This window comes from Chanodichthys erythropterus, chromosome 11, assembly GCF_024489055.1.
Source record: "Chanodichthys erythropterus isolate Z2021 chromosome 11, ASM2448905v1, whole genome shotgun sequence".
NCBI lineage: Eukaryota > Metazoa > Chordata > Actinopteri > Cypriniformes > Xenocyprididae > Chanodichthys > Chanodichthys erythropterus.
In genome coordinates, this window is record NC_090231.1 from 2,613,959 (window position 1) to 2,641,270 (window position 27,312).

The following is a 27,312-nucleotide window of genomic DNA, read 5'->3' on the forward strand; positions in this document are numbered from 1 at the left end:
GTATATTTGAATTTTATTTACATCATATCTTCATTGCTGTATTGCACAAAATCATGTCAAGACATGAAAGAACTTTTTTTTTTTTTCTGTAACAGCTTTAATGTTGGAAATAATACAATTTGTGCAAAACAAGAGCATATGACAGATTTACACAAAAACGCACTGTATCCAAAGCATAAAATCTCAATTACTGTACATAATAACACATCTTGTCTGTGGACTTCATTCTCAATACAATGATTGTGAGAAAAAACAAACAAACAAACAAACAAAAAACACTGGAATTTAACCTGTTAAATATGAAAAATGATTTTTGACAACATACATAAATAGAAAACATTTGTTTTTAGATCATATAGTGCAGTAAAGCATGATGGGAACTGTTGTTCAAATGGAAAAAAATATCAGCCCCCTTTTGATGTCTCTTAATCTTTTGATATTTATGCAGAGGATGCTTGCATAGAAACTTATTTCTGCCACAGAGTAATAAAAAAAAAAACTGCAAGAACTGCAAGATATAAACTCACAAGTTTAGAATTTCCAATTGCAATTGTGAGATAGAAAGTTGCAATTGTGAGAAGTCTGATTTGTGATTGTGAAAAAAAAAAGAAAAAAAAACCCCAGCGAGATATAAACTTACATTTCTAAGAAAAATTGCGCCGCAACAGCTAAAACCTGTCTACACTGAATGCGACAAATCGCACTTGGACTACGTCAGAAATAGAACGGGGAATCCGTTTACTGTCTGGAATTTGTTGTGTAGCCTCACGCCGCATCCAGTGTAGACTAGGGGCCCTATTATACATCTGCCGCAATGTGCTGCCAGGCGAGACTTATTTCAGCCCGACGCAGTTATCATTTCCACTTCCTGAGCCATGTTGTTTAAATTGCAAATGCACTGGCGCGCATCTGTTCGCCCATGGGCGTGCTGGTCTGAAAATGAGGTGTGCTCAGATGCATTGTTGGCGTGTTGCTATTTTGATGCAACTGAATACGACTGCGCCATTGACCAACTGCAACCTGGTCTAAAGTCAATGGAGCAGTGTTTGTTTTGTTATTTAAAGAGCGCGTTAGTAATTTGAGCCTATAGTCCTGCAAACACTCTGTATGTTGCACACACAGGGATGCGTAACATCAGCACACAAACATGCCAAATATTAAAAATAAAAAGATTACAATGTAAAAGATTATTATTGTGTGCATAAAGATAAAAATGCTTTGATGGAATCCAGCTTGACCCGTAAATAATCTCCTCATGCACAAGTGGATCCGTTTCCTCACTACAGAAACATTCAGTTTTTCTGCTTGCAAATTCCGCCATGTAAATAGCGAATCCGCTATGGCGCAAACGCAACTGGCTTGTAAAGGGAATGGGAGATAAAACTCTGATTGGTTTATTGCACGTTACGCCCAAAACACACCCATTACTCATTAAGGGAATGGGTACAAACCTTTTAGACCATTTTTTTTCCGTCGTTATACTAGCAAAAGTGCATTTGCCCTGTGCGCTTTAGATCATGCACTTAGATCATTAAAATAGGGCCCAATATCACTGATTATAATGGGTTCTATTATCTTTTGACGCGTCACGCCGCTCGCGTCCGGTGTAGACATGGTGTAAGAAGAAAAGTCTGAATTGTGAAATATAAACTAAATTCGCGTTTTTACTTTTTTTATTGTGTAGCGTGGCAATCATTTGCATGCTGAATGGATTTCTTATTTCATCTAAAGACATTATTTCTCAAGAGAAAAACTAATTTCAATCCCTTGTAAGACACGTTCACACTGACAGCGATTTGCTGCAACAAAGCAGCCGCACTTCATTCATTTTCAGTGGGAGTTGGTGTTTTCCAGCAGGTTTCTTTTATGCAAATGAGCAGCAAAGCAGCCAATGGGAGCGCAGACAGCTGGGACCAAAGTCACACACAGCGACTCTGAGATTGACTTCAGATGTTTCCGCTGGCATCGAGCAGCTGCTCTCTGATGGAGTTGAGCTCCACTAAACCTTCGTGCAGTTGTTTGGCCAGGTTTCGCACCTCCGCCGTCACCTCCTTCTTACAGCCCTTCTTCACCTCCTTCATGTCTTTAGTGAAGTACTTGTCTATTCCTGTATGCAGACCGGCTAACTTGGCCAGAGTGTTGTTAGTGATTTCTACAGCTCGCTCAACCGGGTCAGTAACTAGACTGATGGTTTGGAGCGCCCGTCGCACTTCCCAGTCGCCGGTGTAGTAGTTGTTGCGTCGCAGCAGCGGATGAGCGCGCAATCGACAAAGACCTTCGATGATGAATCGCAAGCAGCGCTGCATTTCCACCAGCTGAGCCTCGTAGTCCTGAATGATTATATCGATCTTCTTACGGTCCTGCGTGAGGAAAAACAACACTTCAATTGTATTAAATTTGATACATGAATTTCTAAGGCCTCTAAATAATCAACATGGTCAAAACTTTGCTAAAAAACATCACACAGATCTAATCCAAGCCTTCAATGTGCTGAATAATGCTGGAAACATGCTAGCAACATTCTAAATCATGTTAGAAACATGCTAGCAATGTGCTAAAACATGTTAACAGTATGTTAAATCATACTCTAATCATGTTAAAAATGGGTTAAATCATGTTAGCAATGTGCTAATTCAAGCTAGAAACATGCTGTTAAATCATGTTACATAAAACATAGTGTTAAATCATGCTAAAAAGATGTTAAAACATGCTAGCTATGTGTTAATTCATGTTATCAGCAAATTAACCATGCGTATTAACATATCAACATGTTATATCATGCTGGAAACATGCTAGCAACATTCAAGCAGTGTTAAATTGTGCTAACACCTTACTAAAAATGTTAATTAATGTTATAAACATTTTAGCATTAAATCATGCTTGCAAGATGTCAAAACATACTAGCTTTGTGCTAATTCATGCTATCAACATTAACCTTGCATATTAACATAACATGGTAAATAATACTAATACATGTTAGCAGTGTGTTAAATCATGTTAGAAACATGCTAGCAATGTGTTAAATCATGTTTGAAATATGCTATCAGTGTGTTAAATCATGTTAGAAACATGCTAGCAATGTGTTAAATCATGCAAAAACATGCTAACAATGTACTAAACATGTTAGCAACATGTTAAAACATTCTAGCAGTGCTAAATCGTGCTAACACCTTACTAAAACATGCAAATTAATGTTATAAATTTTAGTAATGTATTAAATCATGCTTGCAAGATGTTAAAACATGCTAGCAATGTGTTACTCATGTAAGAAAAATGCCAGCAAAATGTTAACAAATGATACATAATGGCAGAAACATGAATCATGGTAACAAACAACATGTTAAAACATTATAGCAGTGTTAAATCATGCTAGCACTGTACTAAATCATGTTAGCAAAATGCTAAAACATGCTATTCATGTTATAAACATTTTAATAATGCATTAAATCATGCTATCAAAAAGTAAAATATGCTAGCTATGTGTTAATTAATGCTAGAAACATGCTAACAACATGTTAAAACATGATATAAATGTGCTAAAACATGTCAGCAATGTGTTAAATCATGCTAGCTACAAGCTAACTCATGTTAGGAACATGTCAACTCATGTTAGCGATGTGCTAATTCTTGATAGAAACATGTCTGCAGCATGCTAAACCATGCTAAAATATGTTAGCAACCTGTTAAAACATGTTAACAATCTGTTAAAATATGCTAGCAGCTTGCTAGAACATGTTAATAACATTCTATTGACTTTGAGTAAAATCTGCAAAGCTTTTCAAAGATATTTCAAACTTTCAGTCAAGGCTTTGTCAAGCCAACATCACAAGTTTGTCATCAAACTTTACTGCAAGGCTTGATATAAAGACCAGCTAAGCCAATTTTATTCAAAAGTCGACATGTTTAACCTCCTAACAATGAAGCAGAACGTACATGCATGTTGTGGATATTGTCTGAAATGCTAGCTGAAGCCGCCGTGATGCCGCCCGCCGTGGCCACGCCCAGTCCGATGGCCGACACGATGATGGAAGCGCCAAACGTAACAGGAATCAGCGCCAGTCCCGCGATGGCCGCGGCTCCGCCGACGGCTGTTGTCGTGCCGCCCGTGATGTTGGCGATTTTAGTACGATGGTGGAAGTTGCTGATGTCGTCTGCGATGCCGTATAAGATCAGCACGTGCTGGTAGAGCAGCTCGGCTCGCTCCATGAAGAGCTTCAGGTACACTCGGAGGCCACGATGGACCTTATCGGCAACCGCTTTAAACGATCTGACAGGAGAGAAAGAGGACCAGTTTCAATATGTGTGATACTTAAAAGTCAAAACCTGAATCTCTAAGACCAAAACAAAGACAAACGGCAGGACTTTGGGTGTTTATTAATGACAAACTGATTGACTGGATGGTGGAAAGTGTTACAATTGAACACTGCAAAAAGAGATTTTTATCTTGTTTTCCAGGAAAATATCTAAATGTTATTAAAGGGACAGTTCAGCCAAAAGTAGTTAGTAATTAGTTTATTTTTTGCACCAGATTGGGAGATATTTGTTCTCGTTTTAAGCATAAACACACTTCATTTTGGCCATTCCTCAAAAAACATGACTTATCAATATGTCATTGTGAATCTTACATGGTCTCTTCCTCTTTAGAGCTGATCGTCTCATTGGAAGGAAGTTCATCCCAAACTGAAAAACACAGAGATTGAATGTGAAATGCGTTGGATTGGATGAGCGCCGGGTGAATTAGTGAATTAATCTCGACTCACACTCGACTGTATTCCACCACTCCATCAGACTGTCGGTGTCCTGCCGATCAAACACACATTTATGACAAACACACTTCAAAATCACATCAAGAGAAAGCGAAAGGCTTCTTTACGGCTACACAGAATAAACAGTAAAGAATCTATCCGTTACTGACCCCTTCATCCTCCTCTTCCTCACGCTTCTGCTCTTCCTCTTGATCTCTCAGTCGCCTCATGTCCATCTGAGCCGACATCCACTCAGCCTTACAGAGAGACGTGATGGAGAATGAGACGAAACACCATTGACAGAAACCATAATCAGCAATTTAATCAGTTTTACTGACTATAATCACACAGACATTTTTACTCTCCCTACTATATTGTTGATCATTACCTTAGCAGCATCAGACAGGTGATAATCTCCAGACGTGGCACCCGGAGAGTCCAGAAAGTCTTCGGGAAAAGTATCCTGAAAAAGCAGGATTTACACCAGATGGAGTGGTAGTGAATGAGTTGACTGTAGACTGAGATGAACGCACACTTACCTTCGACCTTCTGCGATCCGAGTCAGTTTCTTTAGGTTTCTGTGGTTTATTGTCCTGCGTGAGAGGGACCATCAGTGCTAAACTCATTTGTGTGAACCACAGAAGAGCATGAAAGTGAAAGGATAATAGATACCGGTGTGTATTCCTCCCAGCCGACGTCCTCCGCCAGCTCGGCGTCTCGGGCCTTGAACAGATCTGCACCCTTCTGAGGGACCTCGTCTTCCTCAACGCTCTAGAGATTTCAGACGTCAACAACGTTTTCAGATCAATTTTAATATTTAAATAGTAAGTTGAGAAGAAAGTCAGAATCGCACCTTTGATTCTCTGCGGGACAGTGGTGGCACTTTAAGAATAGGAGGCTTCTTCATCTGCAAAGAAAAAGTGTGAAATTTAAGAAAACGGACGACGATCAAAACTAATCAACAGCATATGTGGCATTTGTTGACTGAAAAGAAAATAATTTTCACCTCATCATAATCTTTAGTTGTCCTGATCTCAGATTCTTCAATGCTCTATAAAACACAAAGAGTGAACAGTGTGTCGAAATTAGCTGCCCACTTCAGTAGGAAGTACTAATTATTGCTTTTGTAGATCATTTAATGTTCAAAAAAAAAGGTCAGAACTTATTTTTAAATACACCAATAAATATGCAAACTGAAGCCAGGGTTATTAACTAAAACGTTAAATGATATGAAATATAGCTAAAATAAAATGTTTTTTCCCCCATGATTTTAACTTGAAGTGGTAAAAAAAATAAAACTGAAATAAAAATAAGAAATTATAGAGTTTTATATTTAAAATATACTATAAAAATATAATATCTTTTTAATGCATTATATAAAAAAACTAATAAAAATGACAAAATTGAAATGAAAATTGAAGATATAAATCTAAAAACTAATTTACAATATTAATAACTACTAATAAATTATTTATATAGCATGCATGCTTGAAATAAAATAAATGCTAACTGAAATAAAATGTTCTTATAAAATATATAAAAATATATAATATTAAAAAACGTAAACTCATTTTATTTAAGCTTGTTGCCAAGGCAACATTTATTTTACTAAAATAACTAAAACTGAATGAATTTTTTTTTTTAAATATATATTTTTTTTCTGAAAAACTAAACATACAAAACAAAATTTTATGAAAAAACTTTCGATCTTTGTAGTATTTAAAATTGATATAAAACTGTATTTAATAGTTTAGATTTAAAATAAATAATAACATTGACAAGAACAACAAAATTCAAATGAAATGGAAGATATAAAAAGTATATATAAAAAATGAATTCAAAATATTAATAAAAAACTATATTAAAAATAAAATACTTTTACTTATACATTTTCACAAAAAAACAAACAAAACAGAAACAAGACTAACAAAATTACAAAAACTTTAATTAAAATAAAAATGGGAAATATAAAAATATTTTATTTTATTTTAAGTACTTGCCAATAGAACATTTCTCATTTTTGGTTTAACAAAGTTTAACTCGAAAGACTAAAATAACTAAAACTGCAATAAAAGCCTGAGTTTGATGATTTACCTTTGACTGTCTGCGGTGTAAACGAAGGACTTTAAACTTCCCTGCTTTCTTCTGTACAAACAGAAAAATGTAGTTTAAAATTCAAATGCGATTGAAAGCTTCACAGGGATCGTGAGAGCGTTTTGTGAACGTACAGGTCGACAGTCTTGCATTTCCTGATGTTTCTCACTGAAGTCTGAAGATGTGAAGAGATCTGCTGCTTTATTGCCGTCTTTCTCCCAATCGGCTGCCTGAAAATATCAAACAAAACCAGTGATGCTTCTCTTTGGCTTCTGAATTAGATCTTGTGTATTACTTCTTATCAAGAGCCCTACCTTTGAATCCCATGAAGATGGAGCCATAAACCCATTGGAATATGAACTCTGGGGAAAAAAAAAAAATCATATAAGCAATAATAATCAAACAAAAAGTGAGCAGAAACAGAATATGGTTTACTTTGAACCTTGAAATTGTTTGGTGAATAACTGCGTCCGGCTTCGGTTCTCTGTAATGTGTCTTCCTAGAAACACATATATATATATATTAAAAGATATTAAGAGAACAGATGCATGATATGAGACTCATGCACTGACATGTTTCTCTACCTTGAGCTCCTGAGGCGTGTAGCTGCTCATTCCCTTCAGCTCATCCAGCCCGTCGTGATCCTAAAACCACAGCTGATCTGTGTTAATAATCCCAGATACACATCTGAGCTTTCCACAAACATCCGTACGAGTCGAACAAACCTTAAGATCTGGATGAGGTGTGAAACCACAAGCTCCCTTCAGTTCAGCATCGTCATTCTCCTGTAACACAGATCCAGAGATCTGAAGATACTGTTATAATGTTCATCGGACAGAGCCGCATACTACCACACTTCTGCAGTATACAGAACGCATCTTAAGGGCCTTTCACACTGAGCACGATTAAGCGATGCAAATGTACGACATGATGACAATCACTGTGTGACAAAGCAAGATCTTTTTCTTTTTATATTAAAATAATAGTATCAGTAATAGAAAAATAACACTGGCCAAAAGACATTTGTACACTAAATTGGCTTAAAAATAAGATGAAAACTGCTGAATTAATACAAAACATCTCAGATCTGATATAAACACAGAAGTGTGAAAACAGACACCGTCCCATCGACACTCACCTTGGATAAGCCGATCACAAACCCTCTTTGAGGAACAAATTTGACTTTGACTTTCTTTTTGTGTTTCTGACAAAGAAAGAATAGCAGTGATTAAAATAATGCATTAATGAGAAAATAACAGACAGGACAGAAAGATGACAGATCTGCTCTCTCTACCTGTCCATCAGCATTCCCACTGATCCCCGCTATGTTTCTGTCTTCATCATCCGGATACGTCCCGATCTCTGCCATCTTATACAACAGAAAATCATGTGTTACTCAAAGTCTGTCGCTTTGGACTATCAACACTGGGCACTCTAGCAACAACATAGCAACACCTTAACAACCACCCAGAATACCCTAGCAACCACTAGAGTGACCGCATGGCCCTAAAACCTCCAAACTTTGAGCTTTTTTAAAAATGCTTCAAAGTTAAAACTACTTTTATTACTACTTTTTAATTTTTTCAAACTATCGCACACCAACATAGACTTTGTATTGCCACGATATCAATGTTTTGGGAAAAAAAAAAATTATATATATATATAATAATTAACTATATAAACATATTTTGGGAAACAAAAACTATTAAAAATGACAAAAATACAAAATTACTAAAACTTTAACTGAAATTAAAATGAAGACTGAAAATAAAAATAAAAAATAATTTAGTATTTTAATAAAAACTGTAATAGTATTTCAAAGACACTACTATAAAACTGACATCTGCTGGTCACAGTGGTGCAATGAAAACAATAAATAAAAGTCAAACTGCATTTGATAAATGTTTGTGTTTTCTCAACTTGTTTTATTCCATTTATACAACATTGTATAATCTGAATACAACAAGTTGAGAAAACACAAAAATCTGCTGAAGTTTGTTGCCTTAAACTTATAAGTTTTCTCAACTTTTCATTTTTTACAGTGTGTGTGTTTTCTTAGATATATTTGGAATGAATGTTTTGATTTCTCCCTCATTTCAGCCTGATAAATGCTAGTCAATCTCAGTAATTATTATCAGACACTCTGTTGTGTGAGTTCAGTGGACTGATGTTTGATGTCAGTATAAAGTTTTGCCAAACAAACTAAACAAGAAACTACAAATGGGAAATGGATTTACCTGATGTCTGTCATGGGTTGAATAGCCGAGATCCACGTCTCCTTCCAAAAAGGGATCTTTGGAAAAGGACTGCAAACAGTACACATGTATTTTCAAATAATAAGATATTGTAAGATTTAAATTCAAATAGGCTTGATCAGTAAACTGACCCAGCCATCAAAACAACATTAAATCAAACGAAACACCGATCACCATAATGGTGAACATGTTCATAACATTAACATCTAAACCTTTGTTCATTCTCAAAAAGCACTTCTGCTGTGATCTCGAAAGATTTATTGTCTTCTTTTATCTTCGGTTGTTTTCAGGCTGTGTGGTTTTACATCAGTTCTAGTTGTTTCTGGTTGGTTAAATAGCATGATATTTAACCAACCATTGATTTTTGGATGAAATTTCAACATTTTTTCAACATTAATTATGGATGCAAAAGTGATGTTGAATCAATGAAGTTAATATTGACACTTTGACATTGATTTGACATTGTTTCAATTGTTATCTGGGGATAGAGTTCAAAACATAGCAGCAGAAATCTAGTAGCTTTCTAGTATGTTTTTCCTGCCATCATTTGAATATCTGTCTTCATCTCTGCAAAAGGCCAATGAAAATACCTTTGACTGCATCGATGGAGGAGGACCAGGCAATGATTTCAGAGCAACTGCAGAAACATCCTACAGAAATGAGCAAGGTTTTGTAGATTAAAGAGCACCTATTCTGCTTTCTTTAGTGTGTAATGTTGCTGTTTGAGCATGAAAAAAGTTTCAAGTATTAAAACCATGCATTTGTGTTATATTTCTCATACCTTTGATGGTCGATGTGGCACAGGAGGCTTGAATTTCTGTGTTTGCTTCTGGAAAACAAATAATAAAATAAATATGTTAAAGAGCGGACACTGAGGTCAAATCGCAGCGCAAAGAGAAACGTGTGTCTGTACCGGTTTGCAGTCCATATCTTCTTCCTTCTTCTCTCCCAGTGATGTGAGATCAGCGGTTTTGGATGAGGACTTTAAATCATCCTAATAAGACGATTCAGTGTCATGAGAGTTCAAATGTTACCCATCTTTAATAGCATAATAAACTGATTATTGAAGTACAGTGTTAAACCTGATAGTCTGGAGTGAATCCTTTAGTTGATGCTTCAGTGTGTTTCCCCTAAAGGTATAAAAGAGCATCAGAAACACTGAAGATTAAAAGTTGGCTAGACTAAATAATGGCACATTTTAGACACACAGACAGTTATCTCATCTGCATTTCTTGCAACACATGTATTACAGGACAAATGCATTGTGTGTTTAAATACCAGAAACATCAATGAAAGTGTTAACGGAAAATGTAAACAGGCTTGTTATTAAAAAATATGTAAAAATTGTGTGAGGAATTGGAAATGAGCAGCCTTTTCTCTAATGGTTAAACAAACAGCCCAGGATATTTTAGTTTAGAATAATGTTGCAATGTACATTATATTATAATTGTAAGCTATAATAATTAATATAAATATAATATATACATAGTAATACATTCATTAATATAAATGAAAATGATTTTATTTAAAAAAAAATATATAAATAATTTTATTTAATTAATAAGTAAAGTAAAGTTTATGAAGATGATTCATTATTTTATGTTTTATGTTTAGAATAATATTGGGAAATATAGAAATGTACATTATATTATAATGTATACATTCCTATGTTATAAATTCTAAAATATTATATAATAAAAATATTTTATTTTAATACAATTATTTGTAAATTATTTTAAAATTATAAAAACTATTCTATTAAGAATAAATTATTTTGTTTTAAACAATATTATAAAATATTGTATTATTATCAAAAAATTAATATTTTGAAGATCATAATTTTTTTATTAAGCAAATTATATTTTATTTGTTTAGAATAATGTTGGGAAATATTGCAATGTAAATTCATTATTTGTATTATTAAAATAATTTTATTTTATAATATAATTTATAAAATAATAAATATTATTTTATTTGTATTTTTAATTATTTATTTAAATGAATTTGTATATATTATTTTATTATTAAAAACGTCTCGGTTACGTATGTAACCCTCGTTCCCTGAAGGAGGGAACGGAGACGTACGTCAGTAGTGACCGACGAATTGGGATATCGCTTAGAGAGCCCTATCATCTTCGTGTAAACTAAAACAAGCCAATGGAATTGGCGTGCGATATTTGCATAATGCGCACCGCCCCCGACAGGTGTATATAAATAGGAAGCAGATGCAATCGCACTCTGTTTTTCGCTGAGGAGACAACTGGTGTCCGCACTACAGCGAGGGTACAGAAACTGTGGCGACGGGACGTACGTCTCCGTTCCCTCCTTCAGGGAACGAGGGTTACATACGTAACCGAGACGTTCCCTTTCAGTCGGTCACGTTCGGCGTACGTCAGTAGTGACCGACGAATTGGGATCCCAACTAAAGCGCCACAGTTACGAAACCCCTTCCAGTGCCCAGCGCAAGCTCAGCCGCCCATAGCACCGGCTGGCGGTGAAGGGGCGAGCTTACACCGAGAGAGTCTACTGCTGTCTAACCACTACCCACTAAGTAAACTAGACACACTGGGGAAGCGAACCCGTGAGGGACGCTGCGGAGACCACTACCTACCCAATGGGGGAGGAGTTTACGTGGGAATACACACATGGACTGGCCCGGGGGCAGTACGCATATGGAGTCCCTGGGATGGCTCCACCTGGTTAGGGGGAGACTCATCTGACAGGTGACAGCAGAGCTGGCTCTGCTAAGGGAAAGACACGGACTCGGCCCGTAGGGAGTTTTAAACCGTGGAAAATACACATATGGGACCGCTCACGTAGAGGGGTCACGACATATGGGCCCCAGCCAACAGACAGCGTCAGCGACGGATGTAGGCCTGGCATCAGACACTCCGCAATGTCCGAGCCGAAGGGGGAGGCGGAGGAACTCGACAGGGTTCGCCAAGCGGGGAACACGACTGGAGTGAAAGTATGCACGTATCCGGCCAGTGGCGGGAATGGCATTGCAAGCCGACACTTAGAGTGGGTACAACACGTCTACCGACTAGTGGATGCGAGTACACGCGAGGATACCGGCTCTACACGTAGGCTATAAAACCTAGCGAACGTGTTAGGTGTCGCCCAGCCCGCAGCTCTACAGATATCTGTCAGCGAGGCGCCATGAGCCAGCACCCAGGAAGAGGCCACCCCTCTGGTGGAGTGGGCTCTCAACCCGAGCGGGCAAGGCACGCCCTGGGATTCGTACGCCAAGGCGATGGCATCCACTATCCAGTGGGCCATCCTCTGCTTGGAGACAGCCTTTCCCTTCTGCTGGCCTCCGTAACAGATGAAGAGCTGATCTGAGGTCCTGAAGCTTCGCGTTCTGTCCACGTAAACGCGCAGAGCGCGGACGGGACAGAGCAAAGCTAGGGCTGGGTCTGCCTCCTCCGAGGGCAGCACTTGCAGGTTCACTACCTGATCTCTGAAGGGAGTGGTAGGAACCTTGGGCACGTATCCAGGCCGGGGTCTCAGGATGACGTGAGAAGCACCGGGCCCGAATTCTAGGCACGTTTCGTCGACCGAAAATGCATGCAGATCCCCTACCCTCTTCAGGGAAGCCAATGCAACCAGAAGAACCGTCTTAAGAGACATTAGTTTCAGGTCGACTGATTGCAAAGGTTCGAAGGGATGACCCCGGAGAGCTGTGAGAACCAGGGTCAAATCCCAAGAGGGTACGGAGGAAGGGCGAGGAGGATTCAGTCTCCTGGCCCCCCTCAGGAATCTGACGATCAGATCGTGTTTCCCCAGGGACTTACCCTCAACTGCATGGTGATGTGCGGCAATGGCGGCAACATACACCTTGAGGGTGGAGGGAGACAGCCTTCGCTCCAACCCATCTTGCAGAAAGGAAAGCACGGATCCGACCGAACATGATCGGGGGTCCTCTCGGCGAGAGGCGCACCATTCGACGAACAGGTTCCACTTCAGCGCGTAGAGATTCCTAGTGGAAGGAGCTCTAGCGGAAGTGATGGTGTCTACGACCGCTTGCGGGAGATCACTCAGAACCTCCGCATCCCGTCCAGGGACCACACGTGGAGGTTCCACAGATCGGGACGCGGGTGCCACAGGGTGCCCCGTCTCTGAGTCAGGGGGTCCTTCCTCAGAGGAATCGGCCAGGGAGGTGCTGTCACGAGGAGAATGAGGTCTGAGAATCAGGTCCGAGTGGGCCAGTACGGAGCCACTAACAGAACCTGCTCCCCGTCCTCCCTGACCTTGCACATGAGTTGTGCGAGAAGGCTCACTGGGGGAAACGCATGTTTGCGCAGACCCGGGGGCCAGCTGTGTGCCAGGGCATCCGTGCCGAGCGTGCCGCCGGTCAGGGAATAAAACCACTGGCGGAGGGCAGTTTCCGGGGAGGCAAGCAGGACTACCTGGGCCTCGCCGAAACGCTGCCAAATCAGCTGGACCGCCTGGGGGTGGAGCCGCCACTCGCCCGCAAGTAGATGCTGCCGTGACAGCTCGTCGGCTGCACGGTTGAGCACACCTGAGACACGAGTGGCCCGAAGGGACCTCAGATCCTTCTGACTCCACAACAAGAGATGGCGGGCGAGTTGCAACATGCGACGGAAGCATAGACCACCTTGACGGTAGGTGTACGCAACGGCCGCAGCGCTTAGTGAGCGGACTAGAACGTGCTTGCCTGACAACAGCTCCTTGAAGCGGGCCAGCGCAAGACGAACCGCTAGCAACTCGAGGCAATTGGTATGCCAATGCAGCTGAGGCCCCGTCCAAAGACCTGTCACTGCATGCCCGTTGTACGTGGCTCCCCATCCCGTGGCAGAGACATCTGTGGAGACCACAGCGTGCCTGGACACTCGTTCGAGGGGTACTCCGGCCCACAGGAACGAAGGGTCCAACCACCGGACAAGGGTGCGACGGCAGCTCGGTGTCACGGGGACACGGAGCGTGCCGCACTGCCACGCCCATCACGAGACCCGGCCGCGGAGCCAGTGTTGAAGCGGTCTCATATGAAGCAATCCGAGCGGCGTTACCGCGGCTGCAGATGCCATATGCCCCAGGAGCCTCTGAAAATCTTTGAAAAAAAATGAAAATCTGCACTTGAGCGAGCTCAGGCAGTTCAACACCGACTGGACGCGCACCTCGGTGAGACGCGCAGTCCGTGCGACCGAGTCTAGCTCGAGACCGAAACAAGAGATCCTCTACCCGGGGGCGAGTTTGCTCTTGTCCCAGTTGACCTGAAGACCCAACCGGTTGGGAGCTACAACCATGTCGGGTAGGACTTTGTACTGACATGCCCGACCCTCGAACGCAGACCGACCTAGGAAGGGTCTGTGTCGAGGCAGAATCGAGACATGAAAGTATGCGTCCTTCAGGTCTATTGCTGCAAACCAATCCTGGGGACGGTCCAGGATTGGCCGTAGCCCACCGCCCTTTTACGGTACAATGAAGTAGGGGCTGTGAAACCCCGACATCATATCGGCTGGAGGGACCGGCTTGATTGTACCCTTCGCCAGGAGGACAGCAATCTCCACCCGGAGAACAGGAGCACTGTCCAACGACACCGGAGTGAAATGGACAGCCCTGAAGACCGGGGGACGCCGGGCGAACTGAATCGCATAGCCGAGTCTGATAGTACGAATGGGCCAACTGGACAGGCTGGGGAGCGTGCTCCACGCTTCCAGACACTGAGCCAGCAGGACCAAAGGCACCACAGACGCACCGGGGGTGGGGCAGCAAGGCAGAGAGAGACCCGACCCGGACGGCTTGGGGGCGGCCCGGAGTGGGGTCAGACTCTGCGAGGCAGCAGTGTGCATGGGAGACAGCGTACGGGACGCGGTCTGCACCATCACACTGCCACCTGCTGGCGAATGGGGAGGGAGCTGTCAGCGGCGAGGCGGAGCCTGGCACACTGACAGACACCCCTTGTTGTGACCTGGAGTTTGAGGAAACTGCTCTTTTTGTGAAAAAGTGGGTACCGCTGGACTCCGCAGAGCCAGCGGCGGTAGACAGACAAACACAAATTCCCCCCGGCCCTCCTCCGGGGGTGGGAGAGATGGTGGAAAACTCTCCCGAAGAGCAAGATCCTTCCCCTCCAGGTTGCCCGTCTCAGTGCCGTGTTTTGCTCTTACGCTTACCACCGGGCTTAGCGGAGACGGGCTGGGCACCACGCCCGCGACCGGCACCCTGCTGTCTGGCTGGTGTAGGCTGCTGCTTTGCCGTCTTAGCAGGGGCGGAGGACGATGCAGGCGGGCGCCCTCGGCGACGAGCGGGCTGAGGCTGAGCCACGGGCGGCTGGGTGGAGGCAGCAGCGGACCGCCGTGGCATGACGTGACTGATAGCCTCAGCCTGCTTCTGTGCAGCGGAGAACTGATGGGCGAAGCTCTCCACCGCATCGCCGAATAGGCCGACCGGGGACACGGGGGAATTTAGGAACCTCTGCTTGTCGGCATCCCGCATGTCCGCCAGGGTCAGCCAGAGATGGCGTTGCTGGACTACCAAGGTAGACATCGCATGACCAACAGCGCGTGCTGTCACCTTCGTCGCCCGGAGGGCGAGGTCGGTGGCAGCGCGCAGCTCCCCCAGCAGCTGTTGGTCAGGACCTTCCTGGGGCATTTCCGACAGCGCTTTTGCCTGGTAGACCTGCAAAAGCGCCATCGCATGCAGGGCAGAGGCAGCCTGCCCACAGGAACTGTAAGCTTTCTCAGTCAGACCGGCTGAGAATTTACAGGCCCGGGACGGGAGACGCGGCTCACCACGCCAGCCAGCGGCCGTTGGACACAGTTGCATCGCAACAGACCGCTCGACTGGCGGGATCCTCGCGTACCCCCTGGCTGCCCCGCCGTCCAGGGAGGTGAAGGCGGACGGGGGGCCAGGCCTCAAACGAACACTATACGGTGTCTGCCAAGACCTGGTCACCTCATCGTGCACCTCCGGGAAGAAAGGCATTGGGGCGGGACGCTGGGGCTGACCAGCGCGACCCGCCCCCAAATACCAATCATCCAGCCGCGATGGGCCGGGACAGGGTGGAGGGTTCCACTCGAGCCCGACACACAAGGCGGCCCGGGAGAGCACAGCCGAGAGTTCGTCCGGATCTTCCTCCCCCGAACACTCAAACTCGCCTTCCGACGCAGCGATCGACATCTGATCCTCCGCCGGCGCACCAAAGGTAACGGCTGGACAGTCCGAAGAGGGCCCAGCGGAAACCAACGGCGGCAGGATGGGTTGCGGTGCTGATGAGGGGGCAGGGGCCCGCGGAGCGTTTCCGCTCGACGGGGGAGCCCTGACCGTTATCCTCAGGTCGCCCTCCCTATACAGCGCCGTACCGTCATTCCGGTTCCCACTCCCTGACACACCGAGGAACCGGCCCAAATCGCTGCCTCACACACACTCTTTTTTGTGTTGCTGTGAAAACAGCAGTTTAGAGCTTATAGCTCGGCTCCTCAGACACTCGCGACCTCGCTGCACGTGCCCTCTTCACCAGCACCAAAGCTCGCTGCAGATCCTCTTCTGAGGCAGTGTTTTAGTAAAAAGAACACACGAAGAAAGGAGTCTTCTAAATAGGACACCAGTGAATGGCTCCGAAGCGAAAGACAGAGTGCGATTGCATCTGCTTCCTATTTATATACACCTGTCGGGGGCGGTGCGCATTATGCAAATATCGCACGCCAATTCCATTGGCTTGTTTTAGTTTACACGAAGATGATAGGGCTCTCTAAGCGATATCCCAATTCGTCGGTCACTACTGACGTACGTCGAACGTGACCGACTGAAAGGGAACAAAGATTATGAAGATCATTATTTTATCAAGTAAATATTATATTCTTTTATAATTTGTTTAGAATAATATTGGGAAATATAGAAATGTACATTATTTATATTACAATGCATACATTTCTGTGTTATAAATTCTAAAATATTATATAATAAAAATTAAAATTAAAATAAAAATATTTTATTTTAATAAAATTATTTGTAAATTATTTGTAAATTATAAAAACTATTCTATTAAGAATAAATTATTTTGTTTTAAACAATATTATAAAATATATTATCAAAAAAGTAAAGATTATGAAGATCATTCATTTTTTATTAAGCAAATTATATTTTATAATTTGTTTAGAATAATGTTGGGAAATATTGCAATGTAAATGAATTATTATTTATATTATTAAAATAATTTTATTTTATAATATAATTTATAAAATATTATTTTAAAATAATAAACATTATTTTATTTGTATTTTTAATTATTTATTTAAATTAATTTGTATAGATTATTTTATTATTAAAAAATATCAAAGATTATGAAGATCGTTATTTTATCAAGTAAATAAATATATATATATATATATATATATATATATATATATATATATATATATATATATATTCTTTTAATCTTGTATTACTAATAAAACACAGTTATTGAGCCCTTCAGATGACTGTAATCATGATGTTTCACCTTCGATCCTCTGCGCTGTGAAATAATCTTGGGTTTTGATGATTTCTTCTGTTGAGAGCAACAAAATCTGCGATGAAAGACATGAATCTGAATTGACTGAAACATGATTCAGAAATAAAGAGCTTCATACTGATTTAATCTCGCCGGCTTCATTCTGCTCTTCATTTAGAGCGAAAAACTCATCCATGCCGTCAACGACGAGCTGAAGACAAATACACAAATCATTAGAGAAGAAACGAATATGATCTGCAAATGAACACTAAAACAATAACTGCTGCTGACATTTATTCCTTTTATTTGAGGTCGATCGTACATGAAGATATTCACCTTTGACCCTCGATCCAGCGTGTTTGAGTTCATCTCAGAGTTCTTCACTTCATCTCCAATTTTATCCTGAAATCAAAGATTTTGTCAATGACAGCGGACAAATATTGAGTTGTTCGAAGTTTAAATATTTTTCCCAGGTTAACATCAGAGCTTGATTTCCCCAAAATTAGCAGTGAAAGACTTTCATCCCGATCAGCTAACAGTGCGATTTTCAGTCAGGACTGTATATATTTTAAATCAATTGCGATTGTTCTGCTCTGCTCTGATTGGACAAATGGCTCGGTATGTTGTGATTGGTTTGAAATCAAACACTCATTAGAATATCTGAATCATTTTCAGTCATTTACCTTTGAGCTCCTCCTGATCAGCAGAGAGTGTCGCAGTTTCTTTCCCAGAGTCTATAAAGATCAACAGGACGACATGAACACGTGAAGGACAAACAGTAGCAAAAACACTCATGCTAAGTTTAATAATTCGCATCATACCTGCTTTCCATTCTTCTTCGCAATCCCATCAACTCCATCAGACGCTTCTGCAACCTAATGATGATTTGACAATATAATGAAACCAGTTTTTACAGTGTGAGAAACTTTCCAGCATGACACATGTAATTTGGATGGTTTCCAAGGCATTGTGGTTGCTAATGAGTGATGTGGTTTTAAGCGCATTCCACACCCTCAGCATCCCAACAATATCAACAAAACTACAGAAAATAGTTTCAGTTAACAATTTTAGTAATCTGAAGGTCTGACTGACCCGTATTGAGTCTCTCCGAAGCCTGAATTTCCCAGACTGCAACGGAGAAAGAGCAGATAAAGAACTAGTATTTTTGAGCACAAGTTTGCTGTATTGTTTCACACTATAAGAACTTACCGGTTTCCATTCTGGATTGAGTTCCGGACTGTGTTCGGGCCAATCCTCCACACACCTTTCCTGTAAGTCATGTTTCAGTTGTGTAGGTGTATTTATTTTATTTTATTTTTTTTTTTTTTTTACAAATCATGCATGGCACTCAACAGGGATAGGAATTCATATGAGGGTGTTTCTGCAACTACAGGCACCTTTTTGTTTTGTTATTATTATTAAAATGAACTTTTTCTTTGTTGTAACATGGTCAAGGTCAAATTACAACCTGTCTTGGAGACGTTTTACCATGGCCTTCAGCATTTTATTTATAAATGCCTTTTATCTACAGTCTGTCAAATTATGCAAAATGTATGAAATTCAACCATATTCCACACATTTAAAATTACATTTTAAATAAATAAATAAATATTTATAGAAGTATTCTAACAATTATAAAACATCAACTATAGATTTCAAAAGTCAGGTTCCGGAAGTAAAAACTCCTTTCATTTTCTACATAGGGAAATTGATTTTTAACATTTCTTTATAAACCAATAAAGTCAGCCGTACAGTGAACTATGAGGCTGTTAATCAATAGTATCCTTTAGCATGTATTATTTCAGCGTAGTTTTAAAATAATTGTTTAACAGCAGAAGTTTTGGTGAAGACTACATTACCCATGATTCTGTGCAAATTTTAAATTTATTTTTAATTTGAATATGCTGTTCGCAATGCTTCATGGGAATGTAGTTATTGTCCTCACTAAAGCCATTCACAGTCTTGTACCTTTGTATTTTTGTCCAATTTTATTTTTATTTTTTCTTCAAATTAAAGTTTGTAATATTATGATCCTCCTCATAGCTAGGTGGATTGTTTTGCTGATTATGACACTTTAACGAAGACAAATGAAAAAAAAAAAAAAACTTCTGGAACCAATTCCACTGAAAAAGTGCCGGGCACTGTTGCAATCTATTGTAAAATTAGATAGAGTTGGTGAATCACCCACAAAAGTTTGCAGACAGGAATGCAGCACACATACCTGACCGATAAGAAGAACATCCTCATAAACCTGCAGATCGTTCTCGAGCTCAGCCATCGTGTTCTGCCAGATCAAAACATTTCATTATAGTATCGAACAGATAACAGACAGCATATAACACATGAAGATTGCATTTAAACTCAATTATAGTGGAGTGAAAGTAAAATGCAGGTACAGTAACACTTTATTTTGATGGTTTACTGGTGTGCATCTTGAGCATAGACTGTAAAAAAATATGGACGTAGTGTCCGTGACGTCACCCATAGAGTTCTGAACATCAGTTTGACGCGCAAATGAGGCCGCGGCCATCTTAGCTTCGCATCACCGCACGTCACTCCCTGATAACTGAAAATGGGCAAAGAGGCGGGACGTAGTTGGAGCCCATGCGACTTGTTGCTGAAACCACGCCCGCCTAGCATATCTATCTTAGATAGCTTACTATCTAAAATATTAATAAAGATAACAATATCATTAGAAAGTACTAAAGGTTTTTTAAGATAGTGTTATAACACCAGTAGGCTAATTAATTTGTGTGGGGTGTGCAAATAACACAAAAAAATCAACTGAGACTTCATACCTTTAATGAAATAGAGATCGTGAGATGAATCCAATCCTTTGCACTTGTATAACTCTCAAATGTTCTCTCAAACTAATGAGCACGTGTCCAAAGTATAATTTTTCAAAATAGTGCAGCAGTTTTAGTTATATCCAAGCAGTGCTGTCGGAGTTGTATATCCTCCTGGTATTGTCATTGTAATAAATCTCAGGAATAAAACTTTTAGCCAATGCCACGACGATCCAACAACGTGTGTTCTTATCTTCCGCATGCGAGCACATGTACACAGACGCACATCTGTCTCAAGTATGCAGCAAGCCATATATTGTATAAAATAATCCAGAAAAAAAGGCACAAATACGGCTGAGATGCCAAATTCAGTGGCTGAAATTAGCTGCTGAGGTAACATGACGGCTCAGACATCAGCGCCAATCCACCTGTCACTCAAGTGACCACGCCCTTAATTATGCAGAACTTTAAGGCTTAATATAATTTAAACGGATGAGTTAGAAAAAAATTCACCCCTCTCAGAGTTGTCATGAAGGGCAAAATTAGCAGTATAGACCAAAACTCAATTTGAACCAGAGTGTAAACATGTTTTTTTCTGCTGTAAACTTGGCTGTTTTAGCATGATGGTCAGTGAGATTCTGCTCCCTTTTGCAGCCTGTCCCTAGCGGCCAGTTGATGAATCGCAGTTTAAGTTACTTCCGTATTGGCTTCACGAGAAACTGGGGGAGGTTGCCGCTTGATCTTGAGACTAAACAATGGCACTGACATATTTTAAGATATATCAGTACAAGTTTCTTTCAGTTAAAACAGTGCAAACATGCATTTTGTCTGTGAAACTGGGGGTATAAGTAACTTTGCAACTATGTCAACTTATTCGACTAACTCGAACCCTGACCCAACAGTCTACTACAATCTACTAAAACTCTGAGTAAACTGACATGTAGTTGCAAATCAATTAGCATTTGTTGACATGTAGTTGCAGATTAATGAGAGTTAGTTGACATGTAGTTGCAGATTAATGAGAGTTAGTTGACATGTAGTTGCAGATCAATTAGCATTTGTTGACATGTAGTTGTAATTTAATGAGTTAGTTGACATGTAGTTGCAAAATAATGAGAGTTAGTTGACATGTAGTTGCAAAATAATGAGAGTTAGTTGACACGAAGTTGCAGATTAATTAGCATTTGTTGAAATGTAGTTGTAATTTAATGAGTTAGTTGACATGTAGTTGCAAAATAATGAGTTAGTTGACATGTAGTTGCAGATTAATGAGAGTTAGTTGACATGTAGTTGCAGATTAATGAGAGTTAGTTGACATGTAGTTGCAAAATAATGAGAGTTAGTTGACACGAAGTTGCAGATTAATTAGCATTTGTTGAAATGTAGTTGCAATTAAATGAGTTAGTTGACATGTAGTTGCAAAATAATGAGTTAGTTGACATGTAGTTGCAAAATAATGAGAGTTAGTTGACACGAAGTTGCAGATTAATTAGCATTTGTTGACATGTAGTTGCAGATTAATGAGAGTTAGTTGACATGTAGTTGCAGATCAATTAGCATTTGTTGACATGTAGTTGTAAAATAATGAGTTAGTTGACATGTAGTTGCAAAATAATGAGAGTTAGTTGACACGAAGTTGCAGATTAATTAGCATTTGTTGAAATGTAGTTGCAATTAAATGAGTTAGTTGACATGTAGTTGCAGATTAATGAGAGTTAGTTGACATGTAGTTGCAAATTAATTTTTTTTTTTTTCATCTTAATTGTGTTGTTTACATGTAGTGTAAAGGACCTCAAAGTATGACGATTGCATGGATTTATATGCTTTTATTTTGACACTTCCTGTTCAGCCGAAATTGGCTTTTATTTTGAAAGAATGGTATGCGTGGGGGAATCAAATACAAAAAAAAAAAAAAAGGAAAAGGAAAAGATTGCTAGCGATAAAGAGAAGGTGAAACAGCAACAAACGTTAAAGAGATAAAGAGTATAGCCTCAGTCTAAAGTGGCAACAAGGAATGCTGTGTCTTACAGTGTAGAGGATCTGTTTTGTTAAGCTTTGGTACATACTGATAAAATGTTAATGAAAATAGCTAATGTTTGAGTGAGAGTGACACGCTGTTTTGTTTATTCTGTGTTCAGCTCTTACGCTGGTTTATGACCTGCAAGGAAACTCATTAAAAAGTCACTAAACCTAATCTTTCGACTGGACGATACATTTAGTGTTACTGTAGTAATAAAGAGAGAGTTAGTCTGTATTCAGACTAATATTATCACCAAATCACATCCAGATGAACATCCACTACGATCCATCTCCCAGAGAACACTAATATGAGGAAAAGGAAAGGGATGAGAAGGAATAATGAGAAATGTTTCTGCTGAAAGAGGGATACCTGAGTCTGATGGGCGCTCTTAGCGGCTTTACTGCGAGGAGCAGGTTTCGGCGGACGTCTCCTGAACATCTACAAAAACAAAATAATTGACAATTTGTTTTGGGTGAGAAGTAAATTGGTCTAGTATATTAAATTTGTCAACTTTTAGAGACAAACTATAGAGATGAGCTCAAAACCAACAGATATGGACTAAACACCATAAAACCCGAATCATGGGGTCTTTAGTGGAAAGACACTCACCAGGTCTCCATTGGAGGTGTTTGAGGAAAGAATCTCTTGAACGTCTCCATTATTCAAACCAACATGAGACATAAGAACATCCTGCTTTGTATCTTGACCGGTGAGCAGCAGATCATAATTGCTATTCCGATCGGACTGAACTTCTTTCTGAGGGTCGAACAGAGGATCGAATGCTTTGATGTCAGAGGTTCCTGCCGTGGATGAGGGTGTCTTGAAAATATCATCAAATACTGGGTCAGTGTTAGAGACGTACGGTGTCTCGAAGAGACTGTCTGTTTTAGTGGATGTTTCTTGGAAAACATCGGCAAGATCGGACGGTGATGTTGAGGAGGGTGTGGCTTGGAATTTCTTCTGTCTGGAGAGGATGAAATCCAGCAGAGGATCCCTCTGATTGGATGAAGACGAGGATTCTGTGTTCTGATTGGTTGAACTGCTTTGCGTCACATCAGTGTCCACTTTTTCTTTAAAAGGCTGGAAGATGTCTGTTTCTTCACCCCAAATGTCTGATGCTGATGTGGTTCGAAACACATCAGGTGTGTTATCATTATAAAAATCAGGTGGAGGAAACCCAACCCAGTCTGGAGCCGCAAAAGGATCCACAGTAAAGTCTGAAAACGGAGGCGTCTGATGAATGCCATTGCTTTGTCCTGTTACATTAGGTAACACACTGTTTTCCTCTTCAACCGTTTCCACATCGTAGTCCTGCAAATACAAGCGCATTCAACAGAATGTGAGGATTACCATGAACTTTTAAACACAATATAACGTTTTCTTTTTATTTTATGTCAAGGTCACCTGAGCCATGTGGTTTTCTCTGATCGAGTGAATATCATCTCGATCTCCGTTCACTGGACTCTGAGAATCAGAATGATTTTTTCTCAATTACTAAGACTGTGTGACATCATAAACAAAACAATGCATTTTATTATATGCAAGGAAACAAATGCAACTTAAATATGACCCAAAACCAGTCATAAGTTGCACGGGTATATTTGTAGCAAAAGCCAACAATATATTGTATGGGTCAAAATTATCGATTTTTCTTTTATGCCAAAAATCATTATGATATTAAAGGATTAGTTCACTTTTTAAATGAAAATTAGCCCAAGTTTTACTCACCCTCAATCCATCCTAGGTGTATATGACTTTCTTCTTTCTGATGAACATAATTGAAGAAATATTAATAAATATCCTGACGCATCAGCGCTTTATAATGGCAGTGAATGGGGTTCACAGGTATGAGCTGAAGAAAGTGCTTCCATCCACATCCATCCATAATAAATGTACTCCACACAGTTTAATAAAGGCCTTCTGAAGTGAACAAGTTATTAGGTAAATATCGAGCTTCCACCAGACCACTTTCCTTATACAAGTTACGGAGAAAGTGTAAATTACACTTTTTCTGTAAGTTGAATAGGGAAGACGTAGGACGAAGTGTAAGCTTTGTGAACTGTGAACTGCGGAAGGTGGTCTGGCAGAAGCTCGATATTTGGCTTCATAACTTGTTTAAATGTAGATTTTTTTTTACACAAACACATCACTTCACTTCAGAAGGTCTTTATTAACCCCCTGAAGTCATGTGGTGTACATTTATGATGGATGGATGTGGATAGAGACACCATTATAAAGCTTGGATACGTCAAGATATTTATTAATAATTCTTCAATTATGCTTGCAGGTGAGTAAAGCTTGGGCTAATTTTCATTTGAAAGCGAACTAATCCTTTAAAAAAAGATCATGTTCCATTAAGATATTTTGTAAATTTCATAAAGTAAATATATATATATATATATATATATATATATATATATATATATATATATATACAATTATGTTTGAGGGGATATGCATTGCTAAGGATTTAATTTGAACAATTTTAAAGGCGTTTTTCTCAATATATTTTTATGTATTTATTTATTTATTTTTTGCATCCTCAGATTCAAGTTTTTCAAATAGTTTTATCTCAGCCGAATATTGTCCTATCCTATCAAACCATACATCAATGGAAAGTTTATTTATTTTGGATGATGTATAAATCTAATATATATATATATATATATATATATATATATATATATATATATATATATATATATATATATATATATATTACCTTTATGGCTTATGTCCAGGGATGCAGTTTTTATTAATTTATCAGAAAAGCTGTTTTGTGGTCCAGGGTCAAAATATTTGGAGAAGTTTTTTTGTTTTTTTTGTGTGTGTGTGTGTGTGTGTGTGTGTGTGTGTGTGTGTGTGTTCTTTCATGTTTCTTAAAGATATCTCATAACAGATTATCTGTTATGCTGAAAACCACTTTGCTGTTTTTTTTTTTTTTTTTGCATCCTTTCTGAATAAAAGTATTACCTTCTTAATAAAATCTTTCAGACTCAAGTATTCAACAGTAACGCAAGTGTGAAATGGCCACTGATACCTGTAGGTTTGAATGGAAAGGATTCCAGGAGCTGTTGATCCCATTCTAGTGGAGAGAAAAAATGAAATTAAAGAGTTTAGATTGGCTCTCATTTACATTTCACATTCTCTTAAAAATAAACGTTCTTTATCTTTTTGAAGAACCTATTTCCATTATTAAAAGGGGAAAAAAAGGTTATTTTAAGAACTGCTCACTGAAAGGTACTTTGGGGAACCAAAATGGCTCTTCAATGGCATCGCTGACACTGCATAAACCCCATTTTGAAAGAGTGTATGTTTTATTTGTACATGCACACTGTTATGGACTGAATCAATAATCCTCAACTACAGAAAAGAAGATCTATCCTTGAACTGTGTGTAAAATGGACTGTCTGGACTGATATATTCTTACTGTTAATTCTTATTAAATTATTTAATAAGAATAAGACGTTAATCAGAATCTCACCTCCATAATGAGACCTGATGCATCAAACAGTGAATCAGCATCCTGCGACAGACACAATAAAGAAGGTGGAAAGATGGAATAAGTTCCAGAGCACTGTATACCTGTATGGTTTTATTCCAAAAGAACGTTAAGGAAACGTTCCATTTAATCATTCTTTAAACCTTATTGAAATGTTACTTTTGAACATTCCGAAACAAATAGTAACACTTAAAAATGTCCAACCAAAACGTTTGAGTAAAAACAAAAAATTCCATGAACAATGTGTAAATAATGTTTTGAGAATATTATTTTAAGACCAGATAACTTTGAACAAACGTTCCATTAGCGTTACTGGAAGAACGTCATGATTTAAGAGAACATTCCCTGTCAGCTGGTAAAATCTTGCTTACACTTGATCATAAAGAGTTGCAAAAGCAGTTGCATTTTAGCAATGTAAGCATGACGCTGCGTATATGCGACGTCAATGATGACGACAAAAACCACTTACATGTGGTCACAATAGATCCTGAAAATTAGTTAATGACATTCGAAAACATTCAAAAAATGAGACACATTTCACTCAGATTCAGTCCTCAAACTCCACATTTACAGCATTGTGTACAATTCTAACATCTAAAATATCTGGTGACCTATTCAAGTAAAATATATTATTTTATATTGCGAATCTACCTAAATGCCTACCAACAAAATTCATGTTACGAGCTAAATCAAGCATCGGCATCAGCATCTCAGTAAAGCTAACGAAACTTTCTATATAGGATAAACAGCATCGCGTGTTAGTGTTATTGTTGTTGTTTTGGAAGAAGCTTCACGTTATGCAGCTCACTAAATTCACTTCTTTATCGTTTCAAGTTTGACGCAAAGCTATTTTAATGAAAACAAACTTACCATGTCGCCGGTGAACTGTACAGAGAGGCTTACGGGAAACCTGTGGACGAACTAAAGCACTCGCCAAACTAGTTATTAAAACAAAAATAAACGGAGCGACTCGTTTTCAATCGCACAACAGGTGAAGCTCGCGCCTCTTTCAGCACTCACCTGAGCGAAACTATGTGGACATACCTGTCCTGTTGATGATCTCTGGTAGGTCGTAAGTCAATCATGACAGCTGAGTGAGACTGAAGTGAACCCAAACCGCAATAAATACATTCACGCAATAAGCAACAATTTATTCAAAACTTAATGCAATGATATGGCATATGCCCCATTAGTTAACCTGTCTTATATTTACCCGTCATAAAATAAGATAAAAGAATAATCGGAAACACTTTACAATAAGGTGCACTGGTTAAGTACATTGGTTAATATGAACTAATAATGAATTGCACTTAAACAGCATTTATGTATCTTTGTTTATGTTAATTTAAGCGTTTACTAATAGGCTACATTATTGAAATCTTGTTAACATTAGTTAATGCACTGTGAACTAACATGAACAAACAATGAACAACTGTATTTTCATTAACTAATGTTAAC

The 27,312-nt window shown here is 39.6% G+C and overlaps 1 protein-coding gene across 1 annotated transcript; it reads right to left on the reverse strand.

The window, feature by feature from the left end:
* Positions 1 to 172: 172 nt before the first annotated feature.
* Positions 173 to 26,857, reverse strand: si:cabz01007807.1 (uncharacterized). The gene is made up of 37 exons (XM_067400530.1): positions 26,725 to 26,857; positions 25,837 to 25,878; positions 25,393 to 25,437; positions 23,757 to 23,816; positions 22,962 to 23,663; positions 22,722 to 22,790; positions 19,768 to 19,830; positions 18,756 to 18,815; positions 18,639 to 18,674; positions 18,368 to 18,421; positions 18,230 to 18,280; positions 17,883 to 17,948; positions 17,686 to 17,757; positions 17,556 to 17,603; positions 10,177 to 10,224; positions 10,008 to 10,088; positions 9,876 to 9,923; positions 9,685 to 9,744; positions 9,077 to 9,145; positions 8,134 to 8,208; positions 7,978 to 8,043; positions 7,565 to 7,624; positions 7,424 to 7,483; positions 7,282 to 7,338; positions 7,154 to 7,201; positions 6,974 to 7,069; positions 6,840 to 6,890; positions 5,752 to 5,796; positions 5,599 to 5,652; positions 5,418 to 5,516; positions 5,285 to 5,338; positions 5,134 to 5,208; positions 4,916 to 5,002; positions 4,761 to 4,800; positions 4,626 to 4,680; positions 3,934 to 4,267; positions 173 to 2,360 (listed from the first exon to the last, which is right to left on the reverse strand). The coding sequence occupies exons 1-37, from the start codon at positions 26,725 to 26,727 to the stop codon at positions 1,947 to 1,949; spliced, it is 3,447 nt and encodes a 1,148-aa protein (XP_067256631.1). The 5' UTR covers positions 26,728 to 26,857; the 3' UTR covers positions 173 to 1,946.
* Between the last annotated feature and the right edge of the window lie 455 nt (positions 26,858 to 27,312).